This window comes from Gossypium hirsutum, chromosome A11, assembly GCF_007990345.1.
Source record: "Gossypium hirsutum isolate 1008001.06 chromosome A11, Gossypium_hirsutum_v2.1, whole genome shotgun sequence".
In the NCBI taxonomy this organism is placed as follows: Eukaryota; Viridiplantae; Streptophyta; class Magnoliopsida; order Malvales; family Malvaceae; genus Gossypium; species Gossypium hirsutum.
In genome coordinates, this window is record NC_053434.1 from 26,202,177 (window position 1) to 26,224,187 (window position 22,011).

At 33.7% G+C, this 22,011-nt stretch overlaps 3 protein-coding genes and 1 pseudogene across 4 annotated transcripts; 2 read left to right on the forward strand and 2 right to left on the reverse strand.

The window, feature by feature from the left end:
• Window positions 1-1,470: 1,470 nt before the first annotated feature.
• On the forward strand, window positions 1,471-8,261 carry LOC107958485 (epoxide hydrolase A-like; annotated as a pseudogene).
• Window positions 8,262-9,162: 901 nt separating this feature from the next.
• On the forward strand, window positions 9,163-11,643 carry LOC107896684 (epoxide hydrolase A). Of its 2 annotated transcripts, XM_041081488.1 has the most exons (5): window positions 9,163-9,281; window positions 9,877-10,495; window positions 10,598-10,780; window positions 10,871-11,112; window positions 11,208-11,643. In XM_041081488.1, exons 2-5 carry the CDS (start codon window positions 10,214-10,216, stop codon window positions 11,455-11,457), a joined length of 957 nt encoding a protein of 318 aa, XP_040937422.1. In that variant the 5' UTR covers window positions 9,163-9,281; window positions 9,877-10,213; the 3' UTR covers window positions 11,458-11,643. The 2 variants fall into 2 exon arrangements, with proteins under 2 accessions (XP_040937422.1, XP_016677402.1); XM_016821913.2 differs by lacking the exon at window positions 9,163-9,281 and having other exon boundaries at window positions 9,792-10,495.
• A 92-nt stretch (window positions 11,644-11,735) lies between these two features.
• Window positions 11,736-13,740, reverse strand: LOC107896691 (50S ribosomal protein L7/L12). The gene is made up of 2 exons (XM_016821919.2): window positions 13,012-13,740; window positions 11,736-12,024 (listed from the first exon to the last, which is right to left on the reverse strand). Exon 1 carries the CDS (start codon window positions 13,601-13,603, stop codon window positions 13,013-13,015), a length of 591 nt encoding a protein of 196 aa, XP_016677408.1. The 5' UTR covers window positions 13,604-13,740; the 3' UTR covers window positions 11,736-12,024; window position 13,012.
• A 1,824-nt stretch (window positions 13,741-15,564) lies between these two features.
• On the reverse strand, window positions 15,565-17,087 carry LOC107896674 (peroxidase 72). Its single transcript, XM_016821905.2, has 4 exons — window positions 16,738-17,087; window positions 16,453-16,644; window positions 16,214-16,379; window positions 15,565-16,131 (listed from the first exon to the last, which is right to left on the reverse strand). Exons 1-4 carry the CDS (start codon window positions 16,966-16,968, stop codon window positions 15,716-15,718), a joined length of 1,005 nt encoding a protein of 334 aa, XP_016677394.2. The 5' UTR covers window positions 16,969-17,087; the 3' UTR covers window positions 15,565-15,715.
• Between the last annotated feature and the right edge of the window lie 4,924 nt (window positions 17,088-22,011).

Below are 22,011 nucleotides of genomic sequence, written 5' to 3' on the forward strand. Positions count from 1 at the left end.
ATTTGGGCACGGGCAAAAGCACGTCCATATCAGTGTGTTTTTGCTGACACGAGGTAAATCGCGTTCCTATCAATGAGCTTTTCTGAAATTTCACCGCGTTTTGGATTTTTTGGCCTATTTCAGTAAATAATATTTTAAGTGGCCCATTTCCATAAATAATGTTGAAAATGGAATTTTTTTTAATAAAATAATCATTATAATTTTAGAGTTATAAAATAAAGACGGAACTGTAAAACAAAATCTCCCAATGTAAAACTTTTTTTAATTTTAAAAATCTAAATTATAATCTTGTATTTATGCGCTAAATCTACTATGTTAAGATGTTAGACTATATTTTGCCATTTCTATTAAAAAGTGGGTCAATTAGTCTTTATATATTAGATAAAAAATTAATCTGATCTTTTCTATTAAAATTTAATTTATTTCTACTAATAAAAGTTGACATGGCTGATAGAATAAGCAAACAATGACATATGTCGTGTTATGGCCCACGTGTACCTCATACCGACATACAAAGATCAGTTTTTAACAGTAGATATAGATAAATTTTTGAACAAAAGGACTAATTTATCCTTTGATCTAAGATAGGGACTAATTTATTCATTTTTTAATAGAGGGACAAAATATAATTTAACTTTTAATGTAAGAATTTTCATAATACTTTATCGTGTTTATGATATTAATCCTATTTTAAAATGTAATAAAGAGATAGTTTGAAAACAAATTAAGTTTAAAAAAAGTTGGTTTTTTATTCCATCCTAAAAAACCAATATATGAAAATGTGAGTAATGGGAAGAAGATTTGGAAATTATCCAACTTTTATTAATTCTAAATTTCATCCAAAGTAAACCTTGTCTGCAGGGGCTTGGCAAGGCAAATTTTTCAAATTTTGATTTTACTTCCTACTTCCTAGAGTAAATATATAAATATTTGGTAAACTATGTTTGGTTTTTCCAAATCCTTTTAATTTGGTTTTCTTTTATATTTGATCCTTCAATTTTTTTTAATTTAGCTTTATTTTATAAATTTTATGTGATAAATTTGGTAACATATTTAGTTTAAATCTCATTAATTTATTAGTTAATATCTTTATTATCTTTTTTAATCAATTAATGTGTATTGATTATGGTATTAATAATTTTATTATATGTTCTATAAACAATATTTTTATTTTATAAAGTCTATTATAAATTTTGCATATTAAACCTTGTGCTTTTCTTCTGTAATTTAAAAAAAAAAATTGAACTGCACTCAGGTGGTCCAATGTATCTAGAAAGTCACTTGCTACGTTAGATGCTGGCTTTAGGATTGATTTCTATATTCTTGTCCTGCAAGCAAGTTACAAACGTCAACTTCCCATTGGCGTTTTCCTTTTTTTTAGTTCAGCAATAATATTCTATATATGTCATTATCTTTTGTCAAATTCCAAAGTTTCTGATTTTGAATTTTTCATTCAAGGTTCAAGCTCACCCAATTTTATCGTGAACTATTGTCATAGGATCAAATCACCTACTTTGGTTTCCGCTGAACACCAGGCTACTCTTATCTTTTGCCTTGAGAAGTGAAAGAAATGAATGAGGTGAGTCACCGAAGGATAAAAACAAATGGGATATGGGTGCACATAGCAGAGCAAGGGAGAGGGCCATTGGTTCTATTGCTTCATGGCTTCCCAGAAATATGGTATTCATGGCGCCACCAGATCAGTTTCTTGGCTAACCATGGCTATCATGTAGTTGCTCCCGATTTGAGAGGCTATGGAGACTCCGACTCTCCTCTTAGCCCAAGTTCGTACACTTTTATGCACTATGTTGGGGACATCATTGGCTTGCTTGACCATCTTGGGGAACAGCAGGTATTTCCTACTTTCCTTGAACCTTCTTGCTTATGTTTTGCCAATTCGTGTTGTGTTATAAAAACTATCCAACTGTTTTATTATTTGTGGCAAGGCTTTCGTAGTAGGACATGACGTGGGAGCTGCTATTGCCTGGCATTTATCCCTGTTTAGGCCTGAGAGGGTCAAAGCATCGATCAACTTAGGCGTTGCATACTTCGATAGAAACCCAAATGCCAAATTAGGTGAATCCTTAATCAGAACGTTTGGAGATGGATTTTTGTTGTGCGGAAGCGTGTAAAAGAGTAAAATTATTATACTAAAAAATCACACTAAGTTCAATTCCCAGGAAAGAGAGGTGGATCGCAAGGATCGCTTAAGTACCAGGTCTTTCCTAGCCAGAATATCCCTCAATCGTAATTTAATAACACAATAAATCACTACAATCACACACACAATTCATGCAGAATAATACAATAAAGAACACAAGAATTTAACGAGGTTCAGCAAATTTTGCCTACGTCCTCGGGCACTACCAAATATATTTCACTCCAAAATACAAGTGAGAATTTACAAAGAGAGAGGGAGAAAACAATGCCTTAAGTAGAGAATGGCAAGTTTGAGATACAGAATGAGAGATGGTTATGCCTATTTATAGTTGAGGTTCAGGGATCAACTTGCAAAGTCACTTTACAATTAGGGACCATATATTGCAAATATTCAGATTTTATTATGCCAATATCTCGATACCCATATCTTTGACTTTCCAATATTTGATACCCATATCTTTGACTTTCCAATATTTGATACCCATATCTTTGACTTTCTATTATTCGATACCCATATCTTTGATTTTCCATAAATATGGATAATTCCCAATAATCTCCACCTTGAAGATTTGATTCGAGTAATCTTATCTTCACACAATTCTCTCTGCCTTTGTCAACAACACTTGATAGTGCCTTCTTCAACTGTTAAACATGCAGAATATTGATCAAGTTCAAACAATGTTCGAACTTGATTGTTGTTACCACCTTGGTCATCATATCTGCGGGATTATCTGCAGTCTTAATCTTCTGAAGGTGAATTTTCCCCTCATCAATAATTTCCCGCACAAAGTGGAAACGTACATCGATATGCTTTGTACGTGCATGATAGACTTGATTCTTTGCTAAATGAATAGCACTTTGACTATCACAATACACATTAATATGCTCCTGGACCAATCCCAAGGTTTTAATCATACCTTGTAACCAAATAGCTTCCTTTACAGCCTCTGTTACAGCCATGTATTCAGCTTCTGTGGTTGACAACGCAACTGTAGACTGCAGTGTAGACTTCCAACTTATTGGTCCTCCAGCAAGAGTAAACACATAACCAGTGGTTGATCTTCGTTTGTCCAAATCACCGGCATAATCAGAATCAACGTACCCAACAACACCTTTACCAAGTGTAGTATCCTGCTTGAACAGTAATCCAATATCCATGGTCATATGAATATACCGTAGAATCCATTTCACAGCTTGCCAATGTCCTTTTCCAGGATTATGCATATACCTGCTCACTATACTAACTGCCTGTGAAATGTCGGGTCTTGTACACACCATTGCATACATCAAGCTACCTACTGCATTAGAATACGGAACTTGTAACATGTATTCTTGTTCCGTATTTGTCGAAGGAGATAGTTGTGTAGAAAGCTTGAAATGAGAAGCCAACGAGGTACTTACAGCTTTAGTCTGCTCGTTCATGCCAAACTTCTGTAGTATCTTCTTTAAATATTGCTTCTAAGATAAACTAACTCTGCCATGAGCTCTATCCCTACATATTTCCATGCCAAGGATCTTCTTAGCTTCACCTAGATCTTTCATCTCAAACTCAAGGTTGAGTTGAGTCTTCAATCTCTCAATTTCAACTTTACTCTTAGATGCTATCAACATATCATCAACATATAAGAGCAAGTATACGAAAAATCCTTCTTGTAGCTTCTGAAAATACACGCAATGATCAAATTTACTTCTTGTATACCTTTGCCCTTTCATGAACTGATCAAATCGCTTGTACCACTGCCTTGGAGATTGTTTCAATCCATAAAGCGACTTTGTCAATTTGCAAACCCAATTTTCTTTATCAGCAACCTTGAATCCATCTGGCTGAGTCATATAGATTTCCTCTTCCAAATCACCGTGTAAAAATGCGGTCTTCACATCGAGCTGAACTAGTTCAAGATCATATTGCGCAACCAAGGCTAGCAAAATCCGAATAGACGAATGCTTCACAACTGGAGAAAATACTTCATTGTAGTCTATTCCTTCTTTCTGAGCGTAACCCTTTGCTACCAATCTAGCCTTGTATCGAACTTCATTTTTATCAGGAAATCCTTCCTTCTTTGCATATACCCATTTGCATCCAATTGCCTTCTTTCCTTTAGGTAGTGTCACCAACTCCCAAGTCCTATTTTTATGAAGAGACTGCATTTCTTCATTCATAGCTTGCTTCCATTTTACACTATCAGAGTTACTTCTTGCTTCTGTGTAAGTAGAAGGAACATCATCATCTGCAATTGGAAGTGCATAGGCCACCATATCATCAAAGCGAGCAGGCATACGAATCTCTCTTCTTGGCCTTCTATATGCAATTGAATCATGTTGTTGTAGAAGTTCTTGGGTCGAAACTTCTTCATCATTTGTTCCTTCAATATTAGCTGGATCATCATTAACCTTTTCAAGCTCCACCTGCTGCAAAGTGCCACTGGTTGTGTTATCCTTTTGTGAATCATTGTTCTTCATCATGGTTGATTCATCAAAAGTCACATCTCTACTGAAAATTATTTTCTTTGTATCAGGACAGCAGAGACGGTATCCTTTTACTCCACCAGTTATACCCATGAATAATGCTTTCTTTGCTCTTGGGTCTAACTTAGATTCTTTTATATGATAATATGCAGTGGAACCAAAAATATGTAAAGAATCATAATCAATAGCAGGTTTACCAGCCCACCTCTCCATAGGAGTTTTTCCATTTATTGCAGCTGATGGCAACTGATTAATTAGATGGCACGCATATGTAACTGCCTCAGCCCAAAATTCTTTGCCCAATCCAGCATTGGACAACATACATCGAACTTTCTCCAGTATAGTCCGATTCATACGTTCTGCCACCCCATTCTGTTGTGGTGTATCTCGAACAGTGAAGTGTCGTACAATACCTTCATCGTGACATACTTGTAGAAATGGATCATTCTTGTACTAAGTACCATTGTCTGATCGAAGTCGTTTGACTTTTCGACCAGCCTGGGTCTCCACCATCTTCTTCCATTTCAGAAATACATCCAAAACTTCATTTTTCCTTTTCATTAGATACACCCATACTTTTCTTGAATAATCATCAACAAAAGTAACAAAATAGTGCATACCTCCCAAAGAAGCCACTTTAGTAGGTCCCCACACATCACTGTGAACGTAGTCCAAAATTTCTTTTGTATTGTGAATTGCTGAACCAAATTTTATCCTCGTCTGCTTGCCCAGAACACAATGTTTACAGAATTCCAATTTGCAAGAATTTGCACCTTTCAACAAGCCTTGCTTCGCCAAACTCTGCAAAGCTTTTTCACCAGCATGTCCCAATCGCATATGCCATAACCTGGTAGCCTCTGAATCTGCATCTTTCGTAAAAGCTGTTGATGTTGATCCAATAACTGTACTTCTATTTAAATAGTACAGATTATTCCTTCTTGTGCCTTTCATCACCGTCAATACCCCAGCTACTACCTTTAGTAATCCATCTCTCAAAGTGATTGTGAGCCCTTTAGATTTTAGGACCCCTAATGAGATAAGTTTTTTCTTCAAGCTAGGTATGTAGCGAACATCTGTCAAGACTTGAATTGAGCCGTCGTGATTCTTCAATTGGATTGTACCTACTCCCATTGTCTTACAAGCGCTATCATTGCCCATAAAAACAACTCCACCTTCTAGTTCTTTAAGACTAGAAAACCAGTCCTTATTAGGACACATATGGTAAGTACATCCCGAATCCAAAATCCACTCATCTGTATGACATGCCATTGCCATGCCAACCAAGCTAAAGTCTGACTCCTCATCATGCTCCGCTACACATGCATCAGAAATAGCTTTACCCTTTTGTAACTTAGGACAATTCTTTTTCCAATGCCCTTTCTCACGACAAAAAGCACATTCATCTTTGGCAGGTCTCCCTTTGGACTTACTCCTTCTACCAGATTTGTTGCTGCGCGAACGACTTCTTACTGTTAAGACTTCTGTAGTTGTATCTCTGTGATCTTTTTTATCTTTCTTTCGAGTCTCAGATCTATACAACGCACTACAGACTGCATCAAATGTGATTGTATCCTTCCCATGAAGCAATGTGATGGTAAGATGATCATATTCATCAGGAAGAGAATTCAACAACAGTAATGCCTTGTCTTCATCTTCAAATTTCTCATCCAAATTTAGCAAGTCTGCTAAAATTTTATTGAATGAGTTCACATGGTCATTCATCGACATACCGGGTGCATACGTGAATCGATAAAGTTTCTTTTTCATATAAAGCCTATTTTCAAGACTTTTTGTTAGAAACTTTTCTTCCAGTGTATCCCACAACTTCTTCGCTGATGTCTCCCTCATGACAGAGTACTTCTGCTCTTTGGCCAAACATAGGCGAATTGTTCCACATGCCTGTCTATTGATCTTGGCCCACTCCTTGTCATCCATCTTGTCAGGTTTTTCTTCAAGGGCTATATCCAGCTCTTGCTGACATAAGACATCCAGGATCTCACATTGCCACATACCAAAATTATTGGTACCATCAAATTTCTCTACTTCAAATTTCGCATTGGTCACAGTAGTCTTTGACGATGACTTTTCCATTTTTTTCTCCTCAATCCCAACTACAGTACGTGAACAGTGCCGTGAACGATCGTATTCCCCAAGTACGAATCTAGCTCTGATACCAATTGTTGTGCGAAAGCGTGTAAAAGAGTAAAATTATTGTACTAAAAAATCACACTAAGTTCAATTCCCAGGAAAGAGAGGTGGATCGCAAGGATCGCTTAAGTACCAGGTCTTTCCTAGCCAGAATATCCCTCAATCGTAATTTAATAGCATAATAAATCACTACAATCACACACACAATTCATGCAGAATAATACAATAAAGAACACAAGAATTTAACGAGGTTCAACAAATTTTGCCTACGTCCTCGGGCACTACCAAATATATTTCACTCCAAAATACAAGTGAGAATTTACAAAGAGAGAGAGAGAAAACAATGCCTTAAGTAAAGAATGGCAAGTTTGAGATACAGAATGAGAGATGGTTATGCCTATTTATAGTTGAGGTTCAGGGATCAACTTGCAAAGTCACTTTACAATTAGGGACCATATATTGCAAATATTCAGATTTTATTATGCCAATATCTCGATACCCATATCTTTGACTTTCCAATATTTGATACCCATATCTTTGACTTTCTATTGTTTGATACCCATATCTTTGATTTTTCATAAATATGGATAATTCCCAATAATTTTACATTTCCCAATTCCAGGTAAATCGTGTCCCATTCAGTCAACATACGGGATGTTCATAAGGTTGTTGATGTTAATCAGGCTTTTTCTTGGGGCAATTTTTTCTATAGGAACCGGGAAGAGCAGAAAGGGCATTTGCTAGGTATGATTATTAGACAGTGATAAAGAAGTTCTTGCTAATTACACAGACTGATAATCTGATAGCTCCTCCTGGAATGGAGATTATTGATTACCTGGGGACACCTTCACGGTTACCACCGTGGATTACCGAAGAGGAACTCCAGGTTTATGCTGACAAGTTCCAGGAATCTGGCTTCACTGGAGCTCTTAATTACTACCGTGCTTTGGACTTGTAAGTTCTGGTATTTTTGCTTGACCAGAAATGGTTGATTTTCATATTTGTGAGTGCTGCTCCTCGGAGAGCTAATGTTTGGAATTGGTAAAACAGGAATTGGGAGCTTACTGCACCATGGCAAGGATCAAAAATCAGAGTTCCAGTGAAATTCATGGTGGGTGAAAATGATATTGGTTTTGATATCAATGGTATAAGACAATACATAGAGGGGAATATCTTCAGGAACCTTATTCCCGACCTGGAAGTTGTTATGCTAGATGGCCATCATTATCTCCAACAGGAAAAACACCAACAAGTCTCAGAGGAAATTCTGTCGTTCCTTGCCAAATTTCCAGCAGAATAGTGTTCTCTGGTTTTTTTCGTTATCTTATTGAGAAAATAACTAGATTTGATTTACTGTTTATCCTGTGTATTCTCGTCTTGTAGTGTAGCAAAGTTAATCTTCAATAAGGAAAAAAACTCCATAATAAAAGCTTTAGTTAGACATTAGTAAAAGCCATTCATTTTCTATCATACACTAGGCACATGAGCATGGAAAGAGATCTAGCACTGTTCCAGGTCCAGGATACAAACTTGTTGAAGGCAGTGAATAATCAATGAAATCCATGAGGAGGGCATTGGAAGAATTATTTATAAAAATTGTCAAAATTCATCTCTAGAACAGGTTTAGAATATCATCTAGGAATTGCAGTAATGGTCAATGGAAATGAAAATGAGAACATAATATGAACTCAGCAGCAATACAATTCAATTTTTAATTCGTGAAATTGCATGACGCAATTGACCAATAGAGGATTTACAAATCTATGCAACTTTTGACCTAAGGCGTTCCACAATGGACACCTGTCCACTTTTTTCCTTACGAGAACACTGGGTAAATTTTAACTCCAATCCGCCTACAGAATGATTAAATTTTAATTTCATCCCTATATTTCGTTCAAATTTGAAATTTAATTTATTTACTTTAATTTTGACATAATTTGATACCTCAAATTTTATAATTTAATTAGTTAGTCTAAATATTTTATTCTAATTAAAATGATTATGTGAATTTTTAATAATTTTTAGTACCATTAAAATGTTTTAATAAATTTAAGTCCGTTACAATGTTTTTTTTATTTATTACATAGATACTAAGATTATTCTACTTTTTCAAAATGTCACATCAACACAAAAGAATTCTAACAAATTTAACAAATAGACTTAAAATTTTAAATTTAAAAAATGAAGAGACTAAATTCTTGAAAATAAAAGTATGAAAATTAACAAAGAGTGTAAAAATATTAAGCAAATTATAACCTTTAAATTTTTACACTTTGATTTAGCCAAAAAATAAATAATTAACCCAATGCAAAGAGTGTGTGAGAACCCATACTAGTTATGTTATAAATATTTTATTTGTCCATGCTTGGCCATCCTTACTTCATCATGCCACAACTATGCCTACCATGACCTCGACAAGAGTAACACTTCACCAAAACTTGGCTTCATGAATATGCAAACGCATAATATGTAGAGCCCTGAGCTCTCCCTTATATGGCATACACATGGTACTTTGTTCAATCTATTTCTGTTCAATCATAATTTGCTTAAAATTTTATTGTATTTATCAAGTGATTGGTCATGATGGAACTTGCGTTATACAAGTATCAAGATTCAAAGTTGATAAATAACTGCCATCATCTATAAATATTCATCTCTAACTTTATTCCTCCGGTGTGTGAACCGTCACTTTAGCCTCCAACCACATCTTACCTCAACATTTCCCCATCATTAGAGCCAAGTTGCTTTTATTTTAGTTAAACCCTGTTCATTTACCAGTCATCATCATTTCGACTGTAGGTCATCAATACACTGCCAGTTTCAATCTTGAACCATTCTCTTACACATACTTCCTACTCCCTGCCAACTTCTGTTACGGTTCTAAAATAAGAAACCCTCTTCTTATAAGATAATGACCATGAAATCGTACTCTGCATTTTACTTACTTTTATTAACTAATATCACCAATCTAGTTGCAACCATCTCTCTCCCAAGACAAAATTGAATCGAATTAGTAATCTAGACTACTAGAATTAGGGTTCTAAATTTCTAATTTTGTGTGATTCCTCTGGGCAAATTGCTTTGAATTTTAACTACTTCCAGAGCCAGGACTCAGGTGCTGCAATGTATCAAGAGAGTCAACGGCTAGGCTATATGATGACTTCAGGACTGACTTCACCATGTTCTTGCCCTTCACGCAAGTTACATACGTGGACTTCCAATTGGTGTTTTCTTTCTTATTTTCAACAATATTCTATGTCCTTGTCTTTTGCCTAATCTCAAAGTTCCTGATTTTGACTTAATCATTCAAACTTCAAACTCTCCGAACTTTCTCTCTCGTCAATTATATTCATAGGTGCAAATCAATTGGACTGGTTTTAGCTGAACACCAAGCTGCTCTACCTTTATTCCTTGAGAAGTGAAAGAAACGCGAGGGACCATGAATGAGGTGAGTCACCAAAGGGTCAAAACAAATGGGATATGGCTGCATATAGCAGAGCAAGGGACAGGACCACTTGTTCTATTGCTTCATGGCTTCCCTGAAATATGGTATTCATGGCGCCACCAGATCACTTTCTTGGCTAACCATGGCTATCATGTAGTTGCTCCTGATTTGAGAGGCTATGGAGACTCTGACTCCCCACTTAGCCCAACCTCCTACACTGTTATGCACCTTGTTGGGGACATCATTGGCCTGCTTGACCATTTTGGGGAACAGCAGGTATTTCCACCTTCCTTGAACGAACCTGCTTATCTTTTGCCAGTTCGTGTTGTGTTCAAAACCCAACCTCAACTGTTTTGAGTTTATACTATTTATGGCTAGGCTTTTATAGTGGGACATGATTGGGGAGCTGTTATTGGCTGGCATTTAGCACTGTTTAGACCTGAGAGAGTCAAAGGATTGATCAACTTATCTGTTCCATACTTTAGTAGAAACCCGAATGCCAAATTTGCTGAATCCTTAATCAGAACATATGGGGATGGATTTTACATTTCCCAATTCCAGGTAAATTCTGTCCCATTTAGTCAAGATACGAGATGTACATGATGTTGTTGATGTTAACCAGGCCTTTTCTTGGGGCAATTTGTTCGCTAGGAACCGGGAAGAGCAGAAAGGACATTCGCCAGGTATGATTATTTGACGGTGATAAAGAAGTTCTTGCTGATTACACAGACTGATAATCTGATAGCTCCTCCTGGAATGGAGATTATTGATTATCTGAGGACACTATCAAGGTTACCACCATGGATTACTGAAGAGGAACTCCAGGTTTATGCTGACAAGTTTCAGGAATCTGGCTTCACTGGAGCTCTTAATTACTACCGTGTTATGGACTTGTAAGTTCTGGTATTTTTGCTAATCAGAAATGGTTGATTTTCATATTTATTAGTGTTCTTCCTCAGAGAGCTAATGTTTCAAATTGATAAAACAGGAATTGGGAGCTTACTGCACCCTGGCAAGGATCAAAAATCACTGTGCCAGTAAAATTCATGGTGGGTAAAAAAGATCTGGGATTTGAAGTGAGTGGTGTAAGGCAATACGTTGAGGGAAATATCTTTAGGAGCCTTGTTCCCAACCTGGAAATTGTTATCCTTGATGGTCATCATTTTCTCCAACAAGAAAAACACCAAGAAGTCTCCGAGGAAATTCTATCGTTTCTTAGCAAATTCCCTGCAGAATAGTCATTTCTCTGGTTCTTCATCATGATATTTCTGAGAAAATAACTAGCCTGGATAAATAAATGATCAAGTTACTGACCTTGTTCATGAAACTATCTAGATATTGAGAAAAGCTTTATTCAGACTTAATAAAGGCCAATGATCTTATGTCATACACTAGGCATATGATCAGCAAAATACTTCAAATTACATTGTTTACGTTATATGATATCTAACCTTTGTTCCAGGATACAAACTTGCTCATAGCAGTAAATGATCAACGAAATCCATCAGGGGGACGCTGGGAAAAAAAATATTTATAAAATGAATCTACTGTCAAAATTCAGCTCAAGAACAGGTGGTTTAGAATCATCAATAAATTATTGTGATGATCAATGAAAATGAAAACATAATATGGGTTCAGCTGCTGCAAATCAATCTTTTCAAAGAACATTTTTCTTTGTCAAGAATCCTAAATTGACCCTCCTTCACACAACAGTAATCCTTCCATTATACATCAATATCAGTTACTCTGCATTTTCTAGGAAATGCCTTGGTCTTCTTCTTTGTCCCATTTTCCTCGGAGAAAATCTAGCAAAGTTAAAATCCAGAAAGAAAAAAAAATCAGCTCATGAAACTGCATAACATAATTTAACCGATGTAGTAAAGCAGAGGTAGATTTTCCTTTGTAACAAGTTTTTCAGGGGTTCAACTCCATATTCATGACTTCCATACCTCATGAACTAATAAAGGCTTTACAAATTTCCGCTTTCAGTTCATAAATCATAAGTTTAAAGTGCATGTAAATGTACCCTTGCATGTTCTTAAATTGCTTGAAACTAATTATGTTTCCCATCATTAGAGTCGGGTTGTTTTAATTTTAGTTTAACATCGATCATTTAGCAGCCATAATCATTTTGACTGTAGCTTGTCAATACACTACCAGATCCAATCTCAACCATTCTCTCTTACACCTGCCTTAAAAAATAATGACCATAAAATTGTACTCTGCATTTTACTTTCATTGATTAACTAACCTCACTACATCAGTATAACTAGAACTAGTTCCCTTGGTTTCTAATTAAGATGCATTAATTATACTAATAGTAGCCAAAAAAAAGAAAAGCTCACTGCAAGATTTTCTTCCCAAGTACATCAATGACCTATTCACAGGCAATTAAACAAGCAATGCAGTTGAAATCTATGTAGTATACAACTCCAGTACAACATAGATAATCATCCGTCTCTTATCTAATGTCTCCCAAGGTTATTGAATGATACTATTCATGATAAATTCTCCTAGACTGCTATGCGCTAAACATCCCAGAGAATAAAATGCATAAAATAGACTAGCAGAAGTACCTATTTTGAAGAACTTATAAACATCTATCCTCTATCATCTCTTGCTAAGCAACTATGTAAAGCTAAAACCTTTACTTTTGTTCAAATGTAAAACTAACACTTCAAATATATATATGTATATATCATAAATATAAACATTACTAAGATGATCATAGCTTAAAGAAACACAGTAATACAAAATGAACAAGGAATCAAAGTAACCGAAATTTCTCGTACCTCACTCCATGGAGACTTTAGCTCCAACCTCTTTCATCTTCTGTATAATCTTCTCAGCTTCTTCTTTAGTAACCCCTTTCTTTAACAAAGTAGGCGCCTTTTCCACCAAATCTTTAGCTTCTTTCAACCCCAAATCTGTAAACCCTCTAACTTCCTTAATAACCTTAATCTTAGCCGCCGCATCGAACCCCTCGAGCTTCACATCGAATACCATCTTTTCCTCCTCCTTCTCTTCCCCTTTCCCAGGGCCAGCAGCCCCAACCTTCCCGGCTCCTCTCATGGCCCCACCGAATCCCATTCCGGGCATCATCACTGCCATTATCGGCATCTCTTTAACATCCAGTTTTTGACGGAGGACTTCGGTCAAGTCCATGACTTCGAGCAGAGTCAAACCGGAGAGTTCATCGACGATTGCGGAGACCTTTTCGGAAGGAGCTTGCTTGGTGGATTCTTGTGATGGGGTGGTATAATTTCGTGTTGGAGTAAGGTAAAAGCTGTTTGAAGATTGGGTGGAAGAGGAAATGCTTGGATTTGGAACAAGGGTTTTATGGATTCGAGTTAAATTAGTGGAAAAAAACCGTAAACTTTTCATTTTTCTTCCTTTTTGCTTCAATTTTCAGTTTGGGTGTTCTTAGTTTGAGTCCAGTGGGATCACGAGAGTGCAAGGAAAACAAAAGCTACGAGTGTTGCAGAGGGTTTAGGCATAAGCCCTAGGTGTAAAAACGGGTCGGGTCAATTATGGGCTTGAACTTCAGCCCAAATATTAATTTTCTTTTTCTTCCAGGAGCAAGCGGCTGAGGCCATCATTCGACTGACACTACAGTTGAAACCATAGCTCTGCAAAAAGAAAGGTCAAATTCTGCAATTAGACCCTATACTTTGCCTGAGTTATTTAATTTGGTCATTTTCAGTCCCTCTACTTTTAGAATTTGAAAATTTTACTCCTGACCAAAGAATAGCTATTAAATTCATTAAATTAAGTTATGTGATTTTTAAAATTTGATGTATCAAATATATTATCGCATGTGTAATACTATGTCGGTTTGTTATTTTTATTTACTACTAAAAAAACAGCTAATATATTTAATTACTGTCATTTGTATTAAGATTAAATTTTTGAAATTAAAAAAATATAGCCATTAAGAATGATCAATTGGTGAATGTGGACTAAATCTATAACTTTATGCATAGTACATGACTAATAACATAATTTAATCAAACGGATTTAACTGCTACCATTGAGTTAGGATTAAAATTTTAAAATTTAAAAAATATAAAGACTAAATTTGATCAAATTAGAGTATAAATACTAAATCTACAATTTATATAAAGTATAAGGTCTAATATCAATTTTTGACCCAAAGAAAATGAAAGGTAAAAAGCACTATGAGGACTTTATTTAGAGGTGTTGATGGTCGGGCCTAGGTATGATATTAACACATTTTATATTTTTCTAACTCGGTTTGATTCAAATTATGAGTTTAAAATTTTACCTAAACTCGTCCATATTTATAAATGTCTAACTCAAGCTCATTTTAAACCCCCTCATATTATTATTTTTAAATATATATTTATATTATTTTTAATTTAATATTTAATGGTTTAATATTTTTTGTTTATTAAAAAATGTATATATAATCATTTTAACATTTTTTAGCATTTATACTATAATAGTATTATATACTATTATATATTTAACTTTTATGTGTTATAATTATATAATATATATAAATAATATAATAAAAAAATTTACAAACTTAAAAAAAAAAAGAGGTTAGGTTGATCTCGGGCTTGAACATATTTTAAATGGTCTTAATTTGTTTTCCAAATCCATATTTTAAGTAAACCTTTAGGCTTGAGTGAGTAGCTCAACCAATGAAAAATGGATAAATTAATCTCTATACGTTATATTAAAGAGCAAATTAGTTATTCAGTTAAAAATTTTACCCATTTTTATTGTTAAAAACTAGTTATATTACGTTAGAACGAGTTATTCTATCAACTGCGTTCTACGATAAGAAGATAATATGCACATGCATCTTACAATATAAAAATTAAAAGATGAAAATCAATTTAGTTGATTCCATATCAATTCTAGTTGTAAACTTTTTTTTGGCACAAATAAAAATTTTAGTTTGTATGAGTTGTACCTAATTTTGATTTCACTTATTAAAATATTTAATAAAAATTTAAATTTAACTTAAACTTTAAATGATTTTTTTTTAACTTACCTTAGAGTGTTCAATGTAGGATAACTTTGTTGTGAAGGATGAGATTTTATTTATTTTGGATTTTTTGAATGATTAATTTTTATTTATTTTATATAATTGGTGAATATTTTATATTTTTAATTTATTTAATTTTATTCCTTTAATATTTATTAATGTGAAACGATATATTGTATAGAGTAAAAAAAAAGGATTTTTTATTTCACATAAAATTTTGAAAGCGGGTGATGTCAAATTTGCATGAACTGATTGAGTGTGGGTCCTTAGGTGCATGCTATAAAATATTGTTGTGCATGATCTTATAAATTAGACTTCATTCTATTCATCCTTTTACTTTCAATTTTCATTACTCTGCGGATATTCATGTTTGATGAAACAATCAAGACAACTCCATGCAATACATGAAATCAAGAAGGAAAGCAAATAATAACATAAAACAGGAGACTATATAATATTTATTCACTTTTTAATGCCTATTAATAAGCATTAACCTTCCTGCAATACTTTCTGATCTCACCCTTGTAGCCTGTCAATGGTGAGATATCTCCCATCTTAATCATGGACTTAGCAAATTGTTGAAAGAACAGTTCCTGGTTGTAAGCGTATGTCTTCACCAATTCCCTTGATTCAGCATTTTTTGTAAACAAAACTTCGTCAGAGCTGAGCAGACCCTTGTAGGCCAACAAGTTCTTGAAGTAGCTGTTATCAAACTTCACAGGGCTCACAAAATCCAAGAAAAACAGGTTCTGGTCACCACCTGATTTTGGACAATGGGTGCGCAAATGTGCGGCATATGATTGGTCAAGTGTGTAGTCTGGTTTTCCATTGCCTGCTTGGTTGTAAAGCCTCTGCCTGAAGCTGGTGCATCGAGCATTTCCTATTGTGTGGCTCCCTGCACAAAAATAAAACATGTTCTTTGACTTTTGCCTTCTTTAGAACATATCAATGCAAGATTTTGAGTCGAGTAAGTTTACCGGAAAGTGCTACGAGATCAACGATGTCGAGGCCTTGTAGCTTGAACTTGGTGAGAATTGTTTGGAATGTGTTGTTTGGGGCAGGGATATTGTTGTTAGAGCCACTCAAGCTTGCATCTCTGGAGTCCCTTCTTCCAAGAGGGACATCCCAATTAGGTCCTCCAGTCTGCAAATGCCAAAGGAATTAATTCAATGCAAATGCTTTGGCTAAGCGTAATTAGAGCATGGGCAGGACTTACAAGAACAGTAGAATCTCTAGCAGCCAGTGCCATAATATCAGCACATGATACAGTATGAGAACACTCTTTCTCTATTGCAGCTTTGATCTCATCAATGACTTCGAATCCCCTAGCCGAATCACGGTTAGGGTTCGACCTTTTTTCGCTAATTATAGTCCCACTGCTGTCTAGTAAGATTGATGCATCACAACCCTGTGACAAAAACCAAGCGTTAAAAGGTATTAATTACTTTTTGTGATACACTGAAACTGTTACGCCAGATGTGGCCAATATATAAAGCAAGACCTTGACAAAGCAGTCATGGAAGTGTAGCCTCAGCAATGAAGCAGCCATACGAGGATCCTCCGCGACAGCTTTAGCTACAAAGTGTTTCACAATCTCTTGAGCTTTCGGACATGAATGATCGTAAAACTGAGGGTAGAGGTACCCTCCTCCGCCATATATCTTGCCTGATAAACAAAGGGGAACAATGGCAAGAAGAGAAAGAACTGTGATAAAGCCCATAGAATGAGCCATATTGGTCCTAATAGCTTCCTAGTTTGTTGTTGGCCTTTTAACTTGATATTTTCTAGACCAAAGTTGAAACAGCTGAAGAAATGTGAAGAGGAATGTTGAAAACTTGGTTATGATGAGAGGTTCCAAGGGACATATGGGTATTTATAAAAGGGACTAGTTCGTTTGAATGGTCGTCGAACAGATGAAAACAACATTAGGTAAACTAGCTTTGCATCAATCAGAAAAAAAGGAAAGAAATGGTTAAGGTTGGAGTTAGTATAGTAATATGCCAATATTTGCATACTGCTGTTGACCAGTTCCCCTGAAATGTATTAGTTGTAAGTTAATCACCCTTATTTCTTTAGGCAAATGATTAATCGTACAATAAAACTAGCTTTTGGATTAGTTCATTACATATCCCTGTAATATATGTATATTTCAAATATATTTAAATCAAACACATACTCGGTATCTAACAGGGGACAGGCTTACCTACTTCATTGAAAAATAAACCCAAACTCATAATTTCTTTGACTAATCTGAATCATCAAACTTCATTCGACAGTGATTCTAGTTGTAGTACTAAAATTTTACTGCTTTTGTCACATGTTCAACATTTTAACACCTGCAATACGTTTTCATATTCCTTTGTTTCAAAGGCAACAATTAAGCAGCACATGGCAATCATTTCTTTTACACCAAGTTAATTCTTTTTTTTCTTTTATCTCATTGGAAGGATCAACAAAAGAAATATAAGAATTTGTAAGTAGAAAAGATGGTTGATTCCTATACGAAGTAAAACAAGTAAAGAAACAAGCATAGTTATCTTCCCTTCAATGTCTTAGATAGCAATATTAAATCTGTTTGCTTCAATTAATCTCACATTTCAAAGTTAATAAAGTTCCAAAAATTATTATAATCTTATATTTCCAACAATATTAAAATTTTAAATTACTTGTTATAAAATACAAATTTCATAATTACAATTAATAATTTAAAAAATATATGTTATTTTACTGAATTTATTGTTTACTTTAAAAGTTCATCTTTGATGAAAGAAATAATTAATTCTTATGTCTAAAATTGTTTTATAATAAAGATAATATAATAAATATAGTAAAAAGTAATTTTACTTTCAACAAAATAATCAAATATAATAATGTTACATTGCAATCATCATATTACAAATATAATTTTACGTAATCTTAATTTTAGACTCTAAGTACTTTCCTTTTTAGTTAGTTGTCTGAATCTCCACGTGGAGCCAAAAACCTACTCATAAACCTACCCATATCAGTTGATATATATCCATTAAAAGGAATCCTTACTGTCTTTTTGTTCAAGTTACAATTGCCTAAGAACACACACACACACACAAAAGGCACAAAGACCCCATTTTTCATTGCAGGATATTGATTATGTCATACTTGAGATTTTTTAAAACCGAAATAGGTTGCCTCTTACTAGTTACTCCTTGCATTCTTGGTTGAGCCTCATCTAACCTAACTTTCAAGCTATTGAATGACTCATACTTGGCGACCATTAGGTTTTTCATGGATTTTGATTGAAGATTTTATCTTATCAAATAACTACTGTGTGGCAAACCCATTATATGATGGGAAAAAGTAGGAATAGCCAAAATGTCAAACCATTATATAACAATAAGTTAAAATATTCAGGAAAGTAAAAAGGTATCCCTTCACGTGTCCTCTATGGAGTAAACTTCTATTCTTTTTTGAAGTAAATTTCTATTAAAGAAAACAAATGGAAATGGCTACATCTTACATAGCATTTTGTCGGTGGAATTTTAGATTTTGTTCTGATTATGAGAATATAAGATAAAATATAGAAATGTGAGAGTTTATTTGGACATTCTAATTTAAAAATATATTTTATTCAATTGTTGTTGTTATAATTTTTTTATTAGTTTAGTTTCTTTAATATTTTTTGTTTCAATTTCCATAAAATTATGATAAATTATTAGAATTCTTATTTTTATTATAACTTATATATTAATAAATAAATATATTGTGTTGAAATAAACTTATAAATCATAATTATAATAATTCATGAAAAGTGATTGCAACATCAACCATAATTTTAGTTATAACCATAAGTAATATATTAAAAAATAAAATATTAAATAAGAAATAATGATTGTAATTATAATATATGATATCTACTAATTTACTATTAAGAAAAAAATATTTTTTTAATTAGTCTTAAATTTTATTTAAGATAAAAGCTTAAATTGATAGAATAATAAAAACAAAGGGTAAACTGGTCCAAAAATTAAGATTGTACTCATAATCTAAAATTACTCAAGGAATGGACTGTAATGAGATTACACCCTATATTACAAGATGGCCAAAATGTTAAAAATCTAAACACCGTAATCTCATTCTGGAATGTAACACCATAATGTTACATTTGACGAACCAAATGCCCCCTCAATATGTTAGATTTTCGATGATTCAAGGATCTAATAAAGGTCTCACGTATTTCTCTATGACATCACCTATCAAGGATAACAAAGGCAATCTAGTTCACCAAGTTTTTTTTATCTTTCAAATTAACATACAATTTTAAAAAAAAAACATGACAATGCTAAAAAGAAGGATAAACTACACTATTAGTGGCTAAATTATGGGTAAATTTTTGTTTTGGTCACTTAATTAAAAAAAATACTATTTGGCCACTTAATTAAAAAAAATACTATTTGGCCACTAAACTCTCAAAAAATTTTCCTTTAAGTCATGAACTATTCAAAAGTTTTTTTATTTAAGCCACTAGGACGTTAGATTTTTTTTTTAAGTTCCACCAGCAAGCTCAAAGCAACAATTCGATGATTCGGTGAACGGTACGACGGATTAGTACCCATCGATGAGTAGATGAACATGCCTTAGGTTCAAGTCAATTTGACAGTCAGTAGCAGATATCAAAGAAAAAAAAGTTTAAATTTTGATTCGTATATTCATGACATCCAAAGCTATTTCATGAAAAAAAAACTAAAATGTAGAAGAGAAGGGGAAATAGAGCTTTCCATTTTAGCAGGCAGTGCAAATAGAGAAAGCTATATAGCATTGGTTTTAATAGCCCTGATGACTTAAATGAAAAATTTTGAATAGTTCAGTGACCAAATGTAACCTTTTTAGTTAAGTGACAAAAATGAAAACTTACCCATAATTTAGTGACTAATGGTGTAGTTTACACTAAAAAGAATTATATATAATCTGAGACCTTAACTCTCATATATAGCTTTTGCATATTAATGTCAATTGAGTCTTAGCTCGGTTGGCATTGGCATTATGGCCAATGCATGAGGGATTATAGGTAGTTTTAAGTATTATATAAAAAAATAACCTTTGCATATTAATCCTAATCTTTAATTAACACATCATCAATTAGAAATTAGTTACTATACATATTTAGCTCATACTTTATTTAATAATTTAAGCCTAATTAACTTAAATTGTATTAGATCACTTTAAATTTTAAGCTAACTCTTTTATAATAGTAAATAATAACTGTTAGTTGTTGTTGTTATTATTATATATGTATGTGACGTCTAATCCAACAATCTCTCACTTGGACCACATATATATACTTATCATCATATAATTACATGTCATAATATAATTTTATGAGCTCAAAAGTTTACAATTATAACCAAAACGTATTCCAAACATTTTCGTTCATTAATTATATTAAAATAGAACCAAGGCAACTTTTGCACATATATTGTAGCTAAATACATCCCTAATCATGTATATGAACGCAACCAAATGATACAAGTCAAGTATGGATGCATAACTTGAAAATTACATGCAAATCATTATTAATACCTCTAAGTCACAAAATATCTAAAGATATAAGGCAATCCCTAAGGCTTTACTTGGTAGAGTATGAAAATTGAAAAGATAGAAAATTGAAAGGGGGAAAAAAATAAAAAGATGAAAAGTATAAATTTTCTTTCCATGGATGTGCTTGGTAGAAAAGATGGAAAAATTGAAAGAAAAAAAAATAATTTTCTTTCCATACATTACTTGGTAGAGTTGAAAAATAAAAGAAAATAAAATAAAACATTTGAAAAATGCTTAATTTTGAACTAACGTACACCTCTCTCTTATTTTCTCTCCTCTTATCATTCAAATTTGGAAGGATTAGTTTTTATGCATTAGTATGAAAAATGATCATATCTCCTATTTTCTTTCATCACTTATCTTTCCTACCAAGCACACTCAAATTATTTTTTCCACATTTTCATTCCCCCATTATTCCTCCATTTTTCCATCCAACCAAACACACCTTAAGAGCATGAATTAAGTCTTCCTTTAGTGCCCTGCATCTTTTACAAGTAGCATAATGCATAGGAGTTATAAGCGCAATTTTAGCCACAATGAGCAAAATCTCATGGCCTCTCTCCAAGAAAAAATTTTAACCTGAGGAAACATTTTGTGTAACACCCCAAACCTGGCCTAGACGTTATGGCTGAATCCAGAAGTGCCAAATGAAATGTGTTGAAAACCGTTGTCATTAAATTAAAAACCCTTTCCAGTTCTTTTTGCCTTTATCACTATTATTAATTTCAAAGCTTTCTTTCATTTAATCATTTGGAGATAAAACGTATTTGTAACGGAAGCTTGTAAAATCATAGTGTTTAGAAAAACCGTTCAAGTTATAAGTAATTAAAACCAAAGCCAAATAGTTTTTAAAACAGTCCAGAGAGAGTCCCAAAAAATACAAACTCTCAAATCATAACACCAAACTTAAATAAAAACTAAAACAAGTAAAACAATTTTGGTGAGTGTTCACCCTCGAGTCTTTCGCTGCACTAATCCACTTAGCTTTGTGGATTACCTGTATAGAATAACAGAAAAGGGTGAGTTTACGTAAACTCAGTGTGTAACCCCACAGAATTAAGCAAGTACACATACAGAACATCACAAATCAGACAAATTCATATTCGAGCCTGGGCCCATATCGGATGCAAATACAGATATCAGAATCCTACCCCTATCCTCTACACACCATATCCGACCATCCCTACACACCATGTGGAGT